This window comes from Mercenaria mercenaria, chromosome 3, assembly GCF_021730395.1.
Source record: "Mercenaria mercenaria strain notata chromosome 3, MADL_Memer_1, whole genome shotgun sequence".
Lineage (NCBI taxonomy): Eukaryota > Metazoa > Mollusca > Bivalvia > Venerida > Veneridae > Mercenaria > Mercenaria mercenaria.
Window position 1 is genome coordinate 49839741 of NC_069363.1, and position 17100 is coordinate 49856840.

The window sequence follows — 17100 nt, forward strand, 5'->3', positions numbered from 1 at the left end:
GTTACTTTTTGTAAGATGTGATGGGGGATGGATCCCCGACCCTCGCACATTTATGACGGGGACAATAAATGGGTTACCTCGGTAGCCGAAATTAAAAAAAAAAAAGTTAGTCCATAAAACTGTCCCAGAATGCAAAAAATGAAGTGCTAAATTTCAAAATGTCCAGGGTGGGGGGGGGGGGGCAGGGGATCGGCCCCCCTCTGGGAAAATTGGCTGTGTCGTGCATGATCACTATACCTGTCCAGTACTGGACATTACGGTAAACGCTTCTTTCCTGCACAAATGACAATTTTGCAACTTCTGTCCGGTTTGTACAAATTTCTGGCCGCGATAAACCATCTGACTTGTACAGGAGTCTGTAATTAATACAGGCGCTCCAGGTCGTTTAGTCACACTATATTTTTTTTTACCTTGCTGGTAGATGTTGATCTTTGGGGCAAATATGACGAAAAATTAACAAAAGAAAAAGAAAGATAAATAACGTGGTTGTGGCGTCACAAGTAACAAACAACACTTACAATGCACAGCCCGTCCATTTATTTGAATGTCCTCCTTTATTTGATAATAAAAAGTTCTAGTAAGTATTAGTATGTGGATATGTAACAATCGGATATTCGTACTCAAATATATTCGACCCGGCAGTGCGCAATTACACTGCTTGGTTAATATTATTTAAATGCATGTATTGAGTAGATGGTATATGAAAATTTTCTCCCTGTTTGTGTTATCCATGTATCTGTTTTTGAATTTGCGCCCACCACTAGGGATGTTCCAGCGCCGGCAAATATTGGGCATCATATGCGGAGACCGATATCCAGTCCTATGTCCCCTAGTTAACGATATCACTGAAATTTCCGATAGCGCAGTACACATCTGTCACAATGTATAACTGATACACAAAAATCCAAAATGTAAACTTACAGATAAATTGAAAAGTTATAAAAACTTTACAAATTGATAAAATGTATTTAATAATGGAAGTGTCTAGGGGTACGGATCCGTACCTCTAGAATCTGATTCTAGAGGTACGGATCCGTACCTCTAGACAAGCCTGTAAGGGATTTTCTAGGGGTACGGACCTCCGATTTTCTAGAGATTAAGGGTCATTTACATTTCAAATTTTGTTGAAAATGAAATAACAAATAAGACTTCATCATAATTCACCTTAAACTTAAACTTAAATGGTTTACAGACAACACCGTTCACCCCATTTGTTACATTTTCTTTCGAAACGTAAATAACCGAGGAACACCAAATAAATCATGACGATTCGAACTGGCAGAAAAAAATACAAAGATTAAACAAAATAATGTTAAATATGTTGGGGAAAAAACTATTTTTAATGATAATTAACCCTTATGGTATTTATGTTTTCCACACATTTGTTAGCCGTTACGAGATACAAGGGACGTTTTCACAAACAGTTTTCTTTACTTAATGTCGGTTAATTGATTATTAAACAATCAGTTCCGTGCCGATTATCATTATATCTTGTTAAATAACAAAATAAATAGGTGCATATTATTATGCTTAATTTATTTTTTTCTGCTGAATTTCAAATAGAAATCATTTAAGGGTTACATGCACTCACTTATATGTTATCAACAGTTTATTTTACAACAAACTGATTGGCACGGAACAATTTTATTCATTTGGAGTTCCTCGGTTATTTTGGTTTTGAAATAGAAAGTAAACAATCGGGTGAACGCTGGTATCTGTAAACCGTTTAGATCCAAGTTTTAAGTGAACACTGGTTAAGTCTTATTTTTTTTATTTCATTTTCAACAAAATTTAAGATATATATAACCCTAAATCTCTAGAAAAAAGGAGGTCCGTACCCCTAGAAAACCCCTAACAGGATTGTCTAGAGGTACGGATCCGTACCTCTAGAATCAGATTCTAGAGGTACGGATCCGTACCCCTAGACACTTCCTTTAATAATCTCACTCAATATCCATAAATCACTAGGAAGAATACATTTGTATGTTCCAAATTTGATCGATAATCTTCCACCTTTCAACATTTTATACCGTCACTGACGCGCTTGTGTTTCATAACTGGCATTTGGTCATAACATGTAAATCATCATTACACAAAAACTGTATGCATGACACAACTGATTTTACTATCAAATGGATGCTTTTTGTGAGCAGATTAATGTCCAGTAAAAATATTTCCTGAAAAATGATACAGTAGTTTTTTCTAAGCGCGAGTAGTTTGCCAATTTTCAACAAAAAATTCTTAAATTTAGATACATAATTAGGCAAAGTTATGTTAAAATATACTCAACACAATCTTTTACAAACAATATGAAGTCATAAAATATTGATCTCATTGCAGCACAAAGTGGCGCAGCAGGATTGAAGTGACCAGGGATGTGAAAGATTTCCTCGTCAAATTTCCGCCATTTTCCGCTGCTAAACCGAAAATGAACGAATGCTCAAGAGGCATATGTCGTAAAATTTCCGTGATTTCCGTCAATAAGATTTACGTCCCCTTGAAGCTCTCCTGTAAAATGGCCGACAATGTTTTGACAGAAAAACAAATGAATTTCAAGCGAGGATATAATGTATTAAAATTATTCTTTATTGAAAATAATGTTATAAATTGATTTATAAAGCAGCATACTATTATTATCCCCCGAAGAAAGTTGGAGGGATATAGTTTTGGCGTTGTCCGTCCGTCCTTCCGTCCCTCTTTCCGAGCTCACATTTGCATACTTAGGTGGCTATAGGAACAATAGGTAACTGTACTTTTTCTTTGATGTCATTCATTCCGTAAGGCTTTTATGTGGCTATTTTTCTCTTACGTGGCTAAAAGAACAATAGAGAGAACAAAAGAGTAGCCACATAAGTATCCATATGTAGGAACGTCCGTCCGTCCGGAGCCATATCTAGGAAATGGTTGGGAATATTTATTTAAAACTTCATATACATGTTCACCACTATGAGTTCTTGCGGCCCTTTTAGTTTCAGTCAGATTGCCCAAGTAACACCAGAGTTATGGCCCTTACAAGTTTCTAGTGTTAACTGTATAGGGTACTATAAATATGGCAATTTCTGCATCATAACTTTTGATATATTTGACCTAGAACTATGAAACTTAAACAGAATTTAGATCACCATAATGTGGTTGTGTACACACAATTTCGTTCAGATTTATTTGTAAATTAAGAGTTATTGCCCTTTAATTGTATAAAAATCCACATATTTGTACATAACAAACTTACCATTTGGTAGAATTTCATTAAATTTCTTTCATTCTTTTCTGTGAACATTTATTATAAACATGCGAAGTTGCGCACCCACACCTGGTCACCCACTTGCCTTGGTCACACACCCTCCCCCTCCCAACCCCCTCCCCCCCAAAAAAAGTTGTTTTTTTTCTTTTCTTATTTTAGATTTTTTTCAAACCTTCCATGATTATTTATCAACATGCAAGTTGTACCATTCCCTCACCTCACTCCTCCATCCAGTCATGCCCACCACTGATCATGCATCCTCTGCACCCCCCCCCCCCCCCCCCCCCCCCCCCCCAAACTTCACCCTTTTACCCTTTATTTTTTTTTTTTCATTTTTAATTTTCCATCAATATTTATAATCAACATGTGAAATTTTGTTTCCTCTCCCGTTCCCCCGCACCCCCCCCCCTAAAAAAATAAATATATATACATATATATATTTCCATTCCTTTTTTTTTTTTTTTTAAATGTTCAAACCTTTCAACATGTTAAGTTGTGACTGCACAAACCTTGCCCTCAGTCATGTTCAAGATATCTTACCTGTGTTCTCTTAAGGACATCTGTTCTTTTAAGTTCAAATGTACATGTTAAACAGCAACACCTGGTGCCAAACCACTCAAAGACAATATTTCGTTCCAGTTAAAACTTCAAGCTCACATTTCAATTAACTGCATTTAATTTTAAAAGCTAAGCTTATTACAGTAAGCATATCCCATTCAAAATAAATTCTTTAGTCAGGATCAAAGTATCATACATTTATTATGTACTCTTTAATTAAACATTTGTTTTCTGTTAAATTGATTTTGACTAATGAAATTATTTGCTTCTTATTAACATCCTTAACTTTTTGTCGGATATATTTTTTTGCCATTCCTCACCACAAACCCTTTTGGCGGGAGATACCAATTCATCGAATTTGCTTGTTGAGTATAGCAATCAGCGCATGACACTTTCATTATTTATATAGTTCCATTTTTTAAACACTGTGGTGTACCCCACCCACACATTTTTAGCTTGTTTATCTTTGAGCACAAATTATTATTGGTGTTTATGATTATAACATGGAGAGTTACAGATTCTTATCTAAATAAATACATATTCAGGCAACTGTTTCCATTCCTTGAATAATTTTGTCTATTTAACCCATTTAGTGAGACATTATTTATTGTGATCACACTCTGTCTGTTGTTTTCAATGTAATAACTTAAATGTGTATCCATTTTTTATAACTGAATGATTCTTCACTTGACTGCCATGATATATTCTACCGAAAACTAAGTTCTCCAGTCCCCAAAATGACCTATGAACGAAACTGATGAGTTGACAGAATAAAAAACATAAATTTCATTTCATTTTTGAAAAAAAACACCATTTTTTTTGCCATTAGAGTCTATTTGTATTACACTATTGCTTTTCCTTTGACAAAACCTTCATTTTTATGTATCATATGCTAATATTTTTTTAAAATTAAAAAATCCTTTGTTATCGCTACCCTAGTCAAAACACTCCTTGTCAAAACACCCCCCATTTTGGTCAAAACGTCCCCCATTTATTTTAGAATTTGGTCAAACACCCCCTAAATTTTTAGCTCGACTATTCATAGAATAGTGAGCTATTGCACTCGCCCATGCGTCGGCGTCCGCGTCCCGATTTTGGTTAAGGTTTTGTATGTAAGCTGGTATCTCAGTAACCACTTGTGGGAATGGATTGAAACTTCACACATTTATTCACTGTGACAAACTGACTTACATTGCACAGGTTCCATAACTCTATTTTGCTTTTTTACAAAATTATGCCCCTTTTTCGACTTAGAAATTTTTGGTTAAGGTTTTGTATGTAAGCTGGTAACTCAGTAACCACTTGTGGGAATGGATTGAAACTTCACACGCTTATTCACTGTGATGAACTGATCTACATTGCACAGGTTCCATAACTCTATTTGCTTTTTTACAAAATTATGCCCCTTTTTTCGACTTAGAAATTTTTGGTTAAGGTTTTGTATGTAAGCTGGTATCTCAGTACTTACTAATGGGAATGGATTGAAACTTCACATACTTGTTCACTATCATGATCTGACATGCACTAAGCAAGTCCCATAACTCTACTCTCTTTTTTTTCAAAATTATGCCCCTTTTTCGACTTAGCAGTTTTTGGTTAAATTTTTGTATGTAATCTGATATCTCAGTATCCACTAATTGGAATGGATTGAAACTTCACACACTTGTTCACTGTCATGATCTAACATGCACTGTGAAGGTCCCATAACTCTACTTGGCATTTTTACAAAATTATGCCCCTTTGACTTAGCAGTTTTTTGTTAAGTTTTTGTATGTAAGCTGGTATCTCAGTATCCACAAATTGGAAAGGATTGAAACTTCACACACTTGTTCACTGTCATGATATGACATGCAGTACAGAGGTTCAATACCTCTACTTTTGCATTTTACAAAATTATGCACCTTTTTCAACTTTTGTATTCATTCAATTGACAAGGCTGTTGAATAGTCGAGCGTTGCTGTCCTCCGACAGCTCTTGTTTTTTGTATTATTCTTAATTCTTTTAAATTAGTATATATATTTTATTATCTTTAAATTTGAAACTTATAATAGACTACACAAAATTGATTTATTAGCACCTACATCAATGCAATCAACACCTATCAACCTATCATAGTTGTGCATTAATTGAGCTGTAGGGCTTAATATTGGTAGGTGTCATAAACCCATTAATCACCAGTAATAAGGTGTGAACATTTGAGAAGGGATTATCTTTTCTTCTATACAATCAAAATTTGTGTAGAATGAACAAAAATCCTGATCAGAGTTTTAACTTTATTTATAAATATTTCAATAAAACATCAGAACAGTCACAACTGCATAGTTACGAAGTAAAATATCATATCACAATGTTAATTCCCCTTCAAGTCGTCTGCCAAATCAAACGAAACAGTCCTCACACGTTCTCGCTGATGACTAAACTGAAATTTCGCGAGGATCAGACGATTTTTTGATCCAGTCTGTTTCCCCAGTCTCTGAGCTTTTTCAAATATAAAAGATTGAGTCTGCATCCTCTTTTTAGCTCACCTGTCACAAAGTGACAAGGTGAGCTTTTGTGATCGCGCGGTGTCCGTCGTCCGTCGTCCGGGCGTCAGTGCGTCTGTGCGTCCGTCCGTAAACTTTTGCTTGTGCCCACTCTAGAGGTCACATTTTTCATGGGATCTTTATGAAAGTTGGTCAGAATTTTCACCTTGATGATATCTAGGTCAGGTTCGAAACTGGGTCACGTGCCATCAAAAACTAGGTCAGTAGGTCTAAAAATAGAAAAACCTTGTGACCTCTCTAGAGGCCATATATTTCAGGAGATCTTCATGAAAATTGGTCAGATTGTTCGCCTTGATGATATCTAGGTCAAGTTCGAAACTGGGTCACGTGCCTTTAAAAACTAGGTCAGTAGGTCTAAAAATAGAAAAACCTTGTGACCTCTCTAGAGGCCTTATATTTCGTAAGATCTTCATGAAAATGGATCAGAACGTTCACCTTGATGATATCTAGGTCAAGTTCGAAACTGGGTCACGTGCCATCAAAACCTAGGTAAGTAGGTCAAATAATAGAAAAACCTTGTATCCTCTCTAAAGGTCATATTTTTCATGGGATCTGTATGAAAGTTGGTCTGAATGTTCATCTTGATGATATCTAGGTCAAGTCCGAAACTGGGTCACGTGCAGTCAAAAACTAGGTCAGTAGGTCTAAAAATAGAAAAACCTTGTGACCTCTCTAGAGGCCATATATTTCATGAGATCTTCATGAAAATTAGTGAGAATGTTCATCTTGATGATATCTAGGTCAAGTTCCAAAGTGGGTCACGTGCCATCAAAAAGTAGGTCAGTAGGTCAAATAATGAAAAAACGTTGTGACCTCTCTATAGGCCATATTTTTCATGGGATCTGTATGAAAGTTGGTCTGAATTTTTATCTTGATGATATATAGGTCAAGTTTGAAACTGGGTCAACTGCGATCAAAAACTAGGTCAGTAGGTCTTGAAATAGAAAAACCTTGTGACCTCTCTAGAGGCCATACCCTTGAATGGATCTTCATGAAAATTGGTCAGAATGTTCACCTTGATGATATCTAGGTCAAGTTTGAAACTGGGTCACGTGCCCTAAAAAACTAGGTAAGTAGGTCAAACAATAGAAAAACCTTGTGACCTCTCTAGAGGCCATACTTTTCATGGGATCTGTATGAAAGTTGGTCTGAATGTTCATCTTGATGATATCTAGGTCAAGTTTGAAACTGGGTCAACTGCGGTCAAAAACTAGGCCAGTAGGTATAAAAATAGAAAAACCTTGTGACCTCTCTAGAGGCCATATTTTTCATGAGATCTTCATGAAAATTAGAAAGAATGTTCACCTTGATGATATCTAGGTAAAGTTTAAAACAGGGTCACGTACCTTCGAAAACTAGGTCAATAGGTCAAACAATAGAAAAACCTTGTGACCTCTCTAGAGACCATATTTTTCAATGGATCTTCATGAAAATTGGTCAGAATTTTTATCTTGATAATATCTAGGTCAAGTTCAAAACTGGGTCACATGAGCTCAAAAACTAGGTCAGTAGGTCAAATAGTAGAAAAAAAGGACGTCATACTCAAAACTGGGTCATGTGGGAAGAGGTGAGCGATTCAGGACCATCATGGTCCTCTTGTTTCAAATAATCTTTGCACATGTATGTCTTTAACTAATGCTTCGAATTTCTCCGGTGTGCTCCCTTCCGGAATTCTATAGAACAATAGATTGTTTTTCAGTGACTGTAACTCTAAATTAGTCATCTGTTCTTCTAGTCTAGTTTGCTGTTCATATAAATCTGATGACTTACTTTGGAAGTTTTAAAACTTGCTGTAACATTTTTTTAGCTCATCTGATTTTTTGAAAAAAAATGATGAGTTATTGTCATCACTTGAGCGGTTGTCGGCGTCGGCGTCTGCGTCGGCGTTGCCTGGTTAAGTTTTATGTTTAGGTCAGCTTTTCTCCTAAACTATCAAAGCTATTGCTTTGAAACTTGGAATACTTGTTCACCATCATAAGCTGACCCTGTATAGCAAGAAACATAACTCCATCTTGCTTTTTGCAAGATTTATGGCCCCTTTTGTACTTAGAAAATATCAGATTTCTTGGTTAAGTTTTATGTTTAGGTCAACTTTTCTCCCAAACTGTCAAAGCTATTGCTTTGAAACTTGGAATACTTGTTCACCATCATAAGCTGACCCTGTACAGCAAGAAACATAACTCCATCTTGCTTTTTGCAAGATTTATTGCCCCTTTTGGACTTAGAAAATCAGTTTTCTTGGTTAAGTTTTATGTTTAGGTCAGCTTTTATCCTAAACTATCAAAGCTATTGCTTTAAAACTTGCAACACTTGTTCACCATCATAAGTTGACCCGGTACAGCAAGAAACATAACTCCATCCTGCTTTTTGCAAGATTTATGGCCCCTTTTGGACTTAGAAAATATCAGATTTCTTGGTTAAGTTTTCTGTTTAGGTCAACTTTTTCTCTTAAACTATCAAAGCTATTGCTTTGAAACTTGCAACACTTGTTCACCATCATAAGCTGACCCTGTGCAGCAAGCAGCGTAACTCCATCCTGATTTTTGCAATAATTATTGCCCCTTTTGGACTTAGAAAATCATTTTCTTGGTTGAGTATTATGTTTAAGTCAACTTTTCTCATAAACTATCAAAGCTATTGCTTTAAAACTTGCAACAGTTTTTCACCATCATAAGTGGACACTGTACATCAAGAAACATAACTCTATCCTGCTTTTTGCAAGAATGATGGCCCTTTTTAGACTTAGAAAATCATGGGTAGGACAATATTTCTATTACACAAAAAAAATCAGATGAGCGTCAGCACCCGCAAGGCGGTGCTCTTGTTTAAAACTTGCATTAACATTTTTAATTTCAGTTTTTGGGTCTTTGATTTGGTTTTAGTACAGTCACTGTCTTTGGCTATGAATTCACAAAACTTCTCCGTTTCTAAAATCCTAGACTGAATGCTTTTCATTTTGTTTCCATATCAGACATTTTGAGCTCACCTGAGCCAAAGGCTCATGGTGAGCTTTGTGACCACTCAGTGTCCGTCGTGTGTCGTGCGTCGTCCGTCTGTCAACAATTTCTAAAAAAATCTTCTTCTTCAAAACCACTGGGCAGAATTACACCAAACTTTGTAGGAATGATCCTTGGGTGGTCCCTTTCAAAATTTTTCAAAGAATTGAATTCCATACAGAACTCTGGTTGCCATGGCAACCGAAAGGAAAAACTTAAAAAATCTTCTTGTCCAAAACCACAGGTCATAGGGCTTTGATATTTGGTATGTAGCATCATCTAGTGGTCCTCTACCAAGATTGTTCAAATTATCCCCCTAGGGTCAAATACGGCCCGCCCTGGGGGTCACATGGTTTACATAGACTCATTCAAAATGTATAGGGAAAACTTTGAAAATCTTCTTGTCCAAAACCACAGGGTGTAGAGCCTTGATATTTGGCATGTGACATCATCTGATGGTCCTCTATATAGATTGTTCAAATTATGCCCTTGGGATGAAAAGAGTCCCCGCCCCGGGGGTCCCAAGTTTTACATAGCCTTATGTAGGATTTTCTTTTAAAAATCTTCTTGTCTGAAACCACAAAACCTAGCCCGTTGATATTTGGTATGTAGCATTGCCTTGTGGTCCTCAACCAAAATTGTTCAAATTATGCCCTTTGGGTGAAAAGAGACCCTGCCCCGTGGGTCCCAAGTTTTACATAGACTTGTATAGGAAAAAACTTCAAAAATCTTTTTTGTCTGAAAGTTCAAGGCCTAGGCCTTTGATATTTGGTATGTAGCATTGCCTAGTGGTCCTCTACCAAGATTGTTCAAATTATGCCCCTGGGATGAAAAGAGGCCCCAACCGGGGTCACTTGTTATATAGGAAAAAATACTTAAAAAATTATCTGATCATATTTCCTAGACTGTTTAATTATAATTTAATTTACCTGATGACCCCAAGTAGGGGTCATTTGACTTTGACCTTGACCTACTGACAGCCTTGAAATTTGGATGACATAATTATACAGTTTTGCACACCGATCTTAAAACTGACTTCAGTGTCCGTGAATGTGACCTACTGACCTACTTTCTTAATATTGTAGCATCAGTTTGACATTTGAAACATGTAGCTCATATTACTCAGGTGAGCGACCCTGGGTCATCATGACCCTTTTGTTAGACTTATGGAATTAACAGTTTTTTCAATTTTCTCTACTGAGTGCAACTTTTCCTTTATGGATTTAACATCTTCTATTAACTCCGAGACCCATGGCGGTGGTGCTGGCGCCGGCGGCAGTCCTAATAAATCTAATTAAAACATTACCCTGATATAGCTTAATCCTCCTGTTTTTCCTTTGGAAATGTGGAAGAAAATCATGTTAAACCAAGGCACCTGTCACCGCTTTAAGCAGTGTATTTTTACAGGATCATATTTTCGTTCAACTATGTGGGAATGACATATATTTTTTGCTACAAGTTCTGAGGTTTGTAAGATGACAAAAGTTTTAGAAGGATTTTGATGAATTAAATTTCGAATTTACAGAATTTATTATCTTGTGGTTCTGTCCTCAGTTCATTGATTTTGGCTTAGTTTGGCGTAAAGTTTGTCAGTGTTTTTTTTTTCAGGTTTAGAGGAATCATTAAGTGACAGGGCTAGTTGAGGAGGGGGAATTTTGCCATAACAAGTGAAATAAGGGAAAATTACCCAGAACAAAAACAATATTTCTGATAAATGTGTTAAAATGACTTAAAAAAGCACATTGTTCTATGTTTTGAATGGTTTTGTTTACAAAAATATGTTGATCTACTTTAGATTATTGGTTAGATTTATGGAGATTTATCAGAAATGTGTGTGTGGGGGGGAGGGGGATATACTTTTTAACGAGGTGAATGGGGCCAAAGCTTGGCCCCCAAAACAGTACAAAAATACTGTTGATATGTATAAAATTGTTATATTTCACAGATGCTGCTTATTTTTCTGATGTTCATTGGAGCACTGCTATAAAGTTATCACAGTATGAGAGCTATAGGTCGGTAACTCTCCTTTCCTACAATGTACCAGAACAGACAGCTGATGTGTCCTTCAGCTTCCAGGCAAAGACATCTGGAAAAGCATGCACTTTCAGAGAAGTTCACATGTATGTATTAATGTTTGTAGCAGTTTATCTACTTAGGAATGAGCAGAACAATAATTGTGTTTGCACATGCACACCTTTGTATTCAAAGACCACATGTTAATGAACAGTTAGATCTACACATTTTCTGATTTGGAACTTCCATGCTTTTTATATGTCCGTCTCTGAAAGATTCCAACAGTTTTCTTCCACTCTTCACCAAATTTGCTGACAATGTTTGTGGGCATAATATCTTGGCCAAGTTAGATAACCACCCAAATCACTCCAGGCACTCTTGGATTATGGCCCTTGAATTATTGGAAAAACTGCAAATTTAGCCTTGTCCGCATCCGATCTTCACCAAACCTGGTGACAATGTTTTTGGGCATAATATCTAAGTCAAGTTTGATAACCATCCAAATCACCCCAGGCATTCTTGGATTATGGCCCTTGAATTTATGTAACTGAATATTTAGACGGGCATATTTTGTGACAGTCTGGGACTCTTGTTTCAGTACTGGGGTAATGACAGCAGAGCCCATTAGGAGAAAATTGTGTTGTAACAATTAAAATAGGGGAAAATTGCATTGTTATGAAGTTTGTTTGTTTGTTTCTTTTGGGTTTAACGCTGTTTTTCAACAGTATTTCAGTCATTTAACAGCGGGCAGTTAACCTTACCAGTGTTCCTGGACTCTGTACCAGTACAGACCTGTTCTCCGCAAGTAACTGCCAACTTCCCCCCATGAATAAGAGGTGGAGTACTTATGATTTCAGACACAATGTTGTTTATCAAATAGTCACAGGGAACATACGCCCAGCCCGAGGATCGAACTCATGACGCCGTGATCCGTAGACCAACGCTTTACCTACTGAACTAAGCGGGCGATCTAGTTTTTGCCTCATATATGTTGTATTCCGGAAGAAGTTCATAAAAGTTAGTGTATTGTCTTCTGAGTGGTATGTTTAAAATATGGTCAACAGTTTTGGATGGAAATATAAAAAGAATTCTTGTAAGGAGCTTGTGGAAAATTTGTCAAATATGAGGGAAAAACATACTTTTTTGGCAAGTGATTATGGGGCTGATTTTTGCCTTGACACCAAAAAAAAATTTACTTGAATGATATTAAATGCTGAAGTTACACATAATTATAAAATATATTTTGACTGATACCAAGCACATTTTCGGTAAATAATAAAAAACTTTAAATTTGATTTCAGTTACCTTCAACATGGAAGTTATCCTCTTGTGACGCCATACAATGAGACATATCCCCCAAAATTCTACACAAACAGGACAGATTTATTTCACATTCGGATAGAGAAAGATGCGGATGCTGTGTCCTATATAATGTCATCACCTAGACCAGGTCCCTGGTACTTCGCTGCATTTTTACCTGAACCAAATTCAGATAAAATTCAATTGAAGGTAGATCTATTCTGTTTGAACTTTTATTTTAGTTATGTTAATACAAGTTTGTTGAGTTTAACTTGTTTTATTAACAGTATTTGAGTTGAAAAGTAGTTGTTTAAAATCTCTGTCTGACTGTCCATACATCTGAATTTTCGATGTGTATATTTCAAAAAGAATTTGATCTAAAAACATCAAACCTGAAAGGTTTGTTATTCAGTATATGAAGTTTTGCATCAGGGATTTTGTTTAGGATTTAACTTTGTCAGACCAGAGTTGTGGCATTTGACTTAGTCAAAAATATGCATAAAACGGCCTAAAAATTTGTGTGAAACACATCTCCAGAAGTATTTGACCAAGAAACTTGTAGGGTCATGAAACATTTTGGGAATGTTACTGTGCATCTGGGGTTTGTTTACGATTTCAGTCTGCCAAACCAGAATTATGGCCCTTGCCCTAGAGTTATTAAACATTATAGGGTTATTTTTTCAGCATGTGAAGATGTGCATCTTGGCTTGTGGGAGTGGGACGGGGTGCGGAATTTCAGTCAGTTAGACCAGAGTTATGGTCCTTGACTTACCGTAGTAAAACATATGCATAAAGAGCATAAATTCCATGACTGTGGCATGTATTTTTCAAAGTATTTGACCTATAGATGGTAGTCATTTATCCTTGTAGGAGTATTATGTGGCATGTGTAATTTTACACTTAGGGTTTTGTTTGGGATTTTCCTCAGCCAGCCCAGAGTTACCGAAATATCCTTAAAAGGGCTATACGTTTGTGTAGCATGTTTCTCAAAATGTATTTGACCAAGAATCATGGAACGTAAGGGTTTTGCTATATAGCATGTAAAGTTGTGCACCTGATGTTCTGTTTAGGGTTTCACTCTGCAAGTTACGGCTGAAGCAAAAATAAGCACGAAGGCCTTAAAAGTTTTGTATTTCATATGCCTCAAAAAGTATTTGACATAGATTTATTAAGCTATATAGGAAATCATTCATCCTGTAAATTTGTACACTTGGGGTTTAGTTTAGGATTTCACTCGGCATGACCAGAATTATGGCCATTGAATTAGTCAAAAATATTTATTAAGGGCTTAAGATTTTTTTTAAAGTTCTTTCAGTTTCTTTTGTCTTGTGTTTCATGATGATATTTTGTAATATCAGTAAGTACATATTAAACATTGCTGCTCAGTATGCCACTATTGCAGAATAAAAAACCTTAGACTTTATTTAACCTTTAGCCTGCTGCCGGCAAGTGATTCTGCCTTTGCGACCAGTGCAGACCAAGATCAGCCTGCATATCATGGTCTTCACTGTTCGCTATTTGGTCAGTAAATTTTCAGTAAACGCCCCTTTGAATAATAAATGGCAATGCCCAAATTGAATGATAGACAAGTCCATTTAAAAAATTTAGCAGGGTAAAGGTTATTATAAACAGTTGTATCTGAGTTTGATTTTGAACAGTGTTTTTTTTTCAACAGGAATTAGACAAGTCGTGTATGTATGGAATGTTTGTAGTTGTTGAATCGAGAGGATATGACAATATAGAGGAAATATCTACTGAAAAGTCTCACCATATACAGCTAAATCAGCAGGCCACTGGTCCACAGGCTCTCTATAGGTAAGATCAGTTGTGGAGATATTACACAGTGTTTATTTGTTTCATGTTACTTGTTTAGTTTAAACATGTTTCAGTAACACCAACATTAGGTAGATTTGCCAACTTGTTTCACTATGCTCAAGATCTTCTATGTTATGTGTTACCATCTGGGTATGAGATACATTGGGCAATAGCTTGCAAGACTCAGATGAGACTTCAAAGGAATTACATTAAAACCACACTGACTTGTTCAAAGTTATTCTGATTGAAAATAAAATTCTTATCAAGACTTGTAGAAAATGGAATTTTATCATACTGTTGAATTTCTTATATTTGTATGACAATATAACTGTAAATATCATTGAATTTTGTTAGGGTAGAAATCTTGCGTTTTCCAAAAAGGCTATTTCTCGGAAAGTTAGACATGTGGATTTCAACATTTAAAAATAAAATAAATGAGATTCTTCTTATTTCTTTGGGACTGATACAACCACAGAATCCATGAAAAATTAGTTTTTTGAATATAAACTATTTTACAGTAACTGGTTTGAGATTTTAAGTGTTTTGTGCAAGTTTACTTACTGCAGGGTTTGCACAAACCTTTGAAAACCCTAAAATTCATGAAATACAAAACCCTGTATAACATAAAAAAGTACTTGAATTTTACAAAAAAATCTTGAATTTCAACACAATTCCTTGAGAAAAAAATGCTATTTCTGCTTTAACCACATTTCAGAATTGTTTGGACATAGATTTCAGAAAAATAGCCATTAAAAAACAATTAAAAGTACATGAAAAATCTCGGAAAAGAACTTTAATGTTGTCTCGGCTGTTCTGTGTGAACCCAGAATAAGATTTCAGCCAATTGAACTCACTTCTAATACCATGTTAAATATTTTTAAACCAGATTTGTGCTGCCAAAGGACACAGTTGAATACTCAGTGAGAATAGATAGTTGTGTAGTGACATCATTAGATATAGATTCTGAATCTGCGGGTAATAGTAAATCTAACAGCTCTTCCAGTGATAACAGCACAACAACATTGTCTCCAACCCAGGTTAACAATTGTCCAATCATGATGAGGGTGGAGGCAGAGATGTTGCCTTCCCAGATAACTAAGTCAAAGGTCGCGTGTGGAAATATGACAGAATGTAGACTGAAGATACTGTCGCCAACACTACACAAATGGAATTACATTTTCTTGAACATTGATAACAATTATAATGTCTCGGAGATTCAGTTCAAACTGAATTTTGAAAAGAAAGGTAAGCCTCTATACTTCATCCTTAAAACAGTTCAAGGGGTTAGAGCCAGAATGTCCTAAATACTGATATACCCTGCCATTACCTTCGTATCGTAACATGTTGTTACTGTTGTTGTTGTGATGCAAATGACGGTTATTTTGCCAACAATCTTTAATGTCAAGCTATAAACAGTTAGGGTTATGAAATATGTTATTATATCTAATGATTACCAGTGTTTTAACTCGTAAATGGCGCACACTTTGCAAGAAAGCTGCATTTATTGTTATTTCACATGTATGTATGTTTCATGTTTACGTCAGCCATGATCATTGATGCATGATGGGATTGTATAACTTCCGTTGTCATTAGCACCTGCTTCCAGTGTAATGTTTACATTACTGTAAATCACTATGTTTCGGCAAAAGACTTATTTTGGTGGAAATCCCATGGTATTAATTATTTTAAGAAAGCCTTTTCTCTATGTAACAGTAATTTTCTATCAAAGTTTCATTCAATTTTAGCTTGAGATCGTATTTTCTCTGGTTGGTTTGGTTGGTTGACAGCGTTCGTCCGTACAAAAATTGATCGTTTCCGAACGTCAGTCGAGCGATTTTCGAACGTCGAACACTGGACGTCAACCAAAACGAACAGTCGAACATTTTCCGAACAAGTTCTTGTTCGTTTCCTTAGGGCTGGAAATGTTCGACTACAGTCAGTTTTACAACAGCTTTCTAGCATACGTTACGGCTAAAGAACAGTAATTTACGAAATTAAATGGTACTTAAACCAGTTTGACTTTCCGTTTACCTCTTTGGACTAAAGCTAGAACACTATATAACTGGTCTGCAATATCTAGAATTTGGTACACATTTTTTGAAACGTAGATGATCTATTTTATTATTATTTTCGCATTTAATACTGGTCACTGACTCAAACAAGATCTTTATATAGAAAAGCCGTATTATATTTTTTTAGCCAAACTTCGTCTATTTCTATGGAGGATTTTGAACGTCAGAAGTGTGCGCCGTTTCGAAGCATAAATTATACGTTCACGAACATATTTTTCGTACATGTTGGAAATCATCAAGTCGTAAAGCCAGAGTATAGGCATCTTTTAAAATCAGTAAAGTTGGAACAGTATTGCTCTTCTTTCTATTGATAACTGCCACTTAAGTAGCCTAAGCATTTATCTTCTACCCTCAGCATACCTACACCAATATTACAGAAGCTTTAGAGAACCATTACAGATGCTTGAATTTTGAGTGTTCTGTAATTTTGTGATCAAGTCTTTGTCTGTCTGGATAAAAGATCACCTCTACGAGCTCGCAGGATCATTACAAATACTAGAATATAGTATTCTGTAATTATTGTGATCAAATATTAGTCCGTCTTGATAACAGATCAACTGTAC

General features: G+C 35.9%; 1 protein-coding gene across 2 annotated transcripts in view; it reads left to right on the plus strand.

The window, feature by feature from the left end:
• The first annotated feature begins 429 nt into the window (after positions 1 to 429).
• Positions 430 to 17100, plus strand: part of LOC123524861 (post-GPI attachment to proteins factor 6-like) — a 40000-nt gene continuing 23329 nt past the window's right edge. For both annotated transcript variants that reach the window (XM_053538444.1, XM_053538443.1), the window contains exons 1-5: positions 430 to 577; positions 11284 to 11458; positions 12653 to 12860; positions 14326 to 14465; positions 15352 to 15710. In XM_053538444.1, the coding sequence (XP_053394419.1) occupies positions 520 to 577; positions 11284 to 11458; positions 12653 to 12860; positions 14326 to 14465; positions 15352 to 15710 (940 nt within the window). In that variant the 5' untranslated portion in view covers positions 430 to 519. The remainder of the gene's footprint in view (positions 578 to 11283; positions 11459 to 12652; positions 12861 to 14325; positions 14466 to 15351; positions 15711 to 17100) is intronic.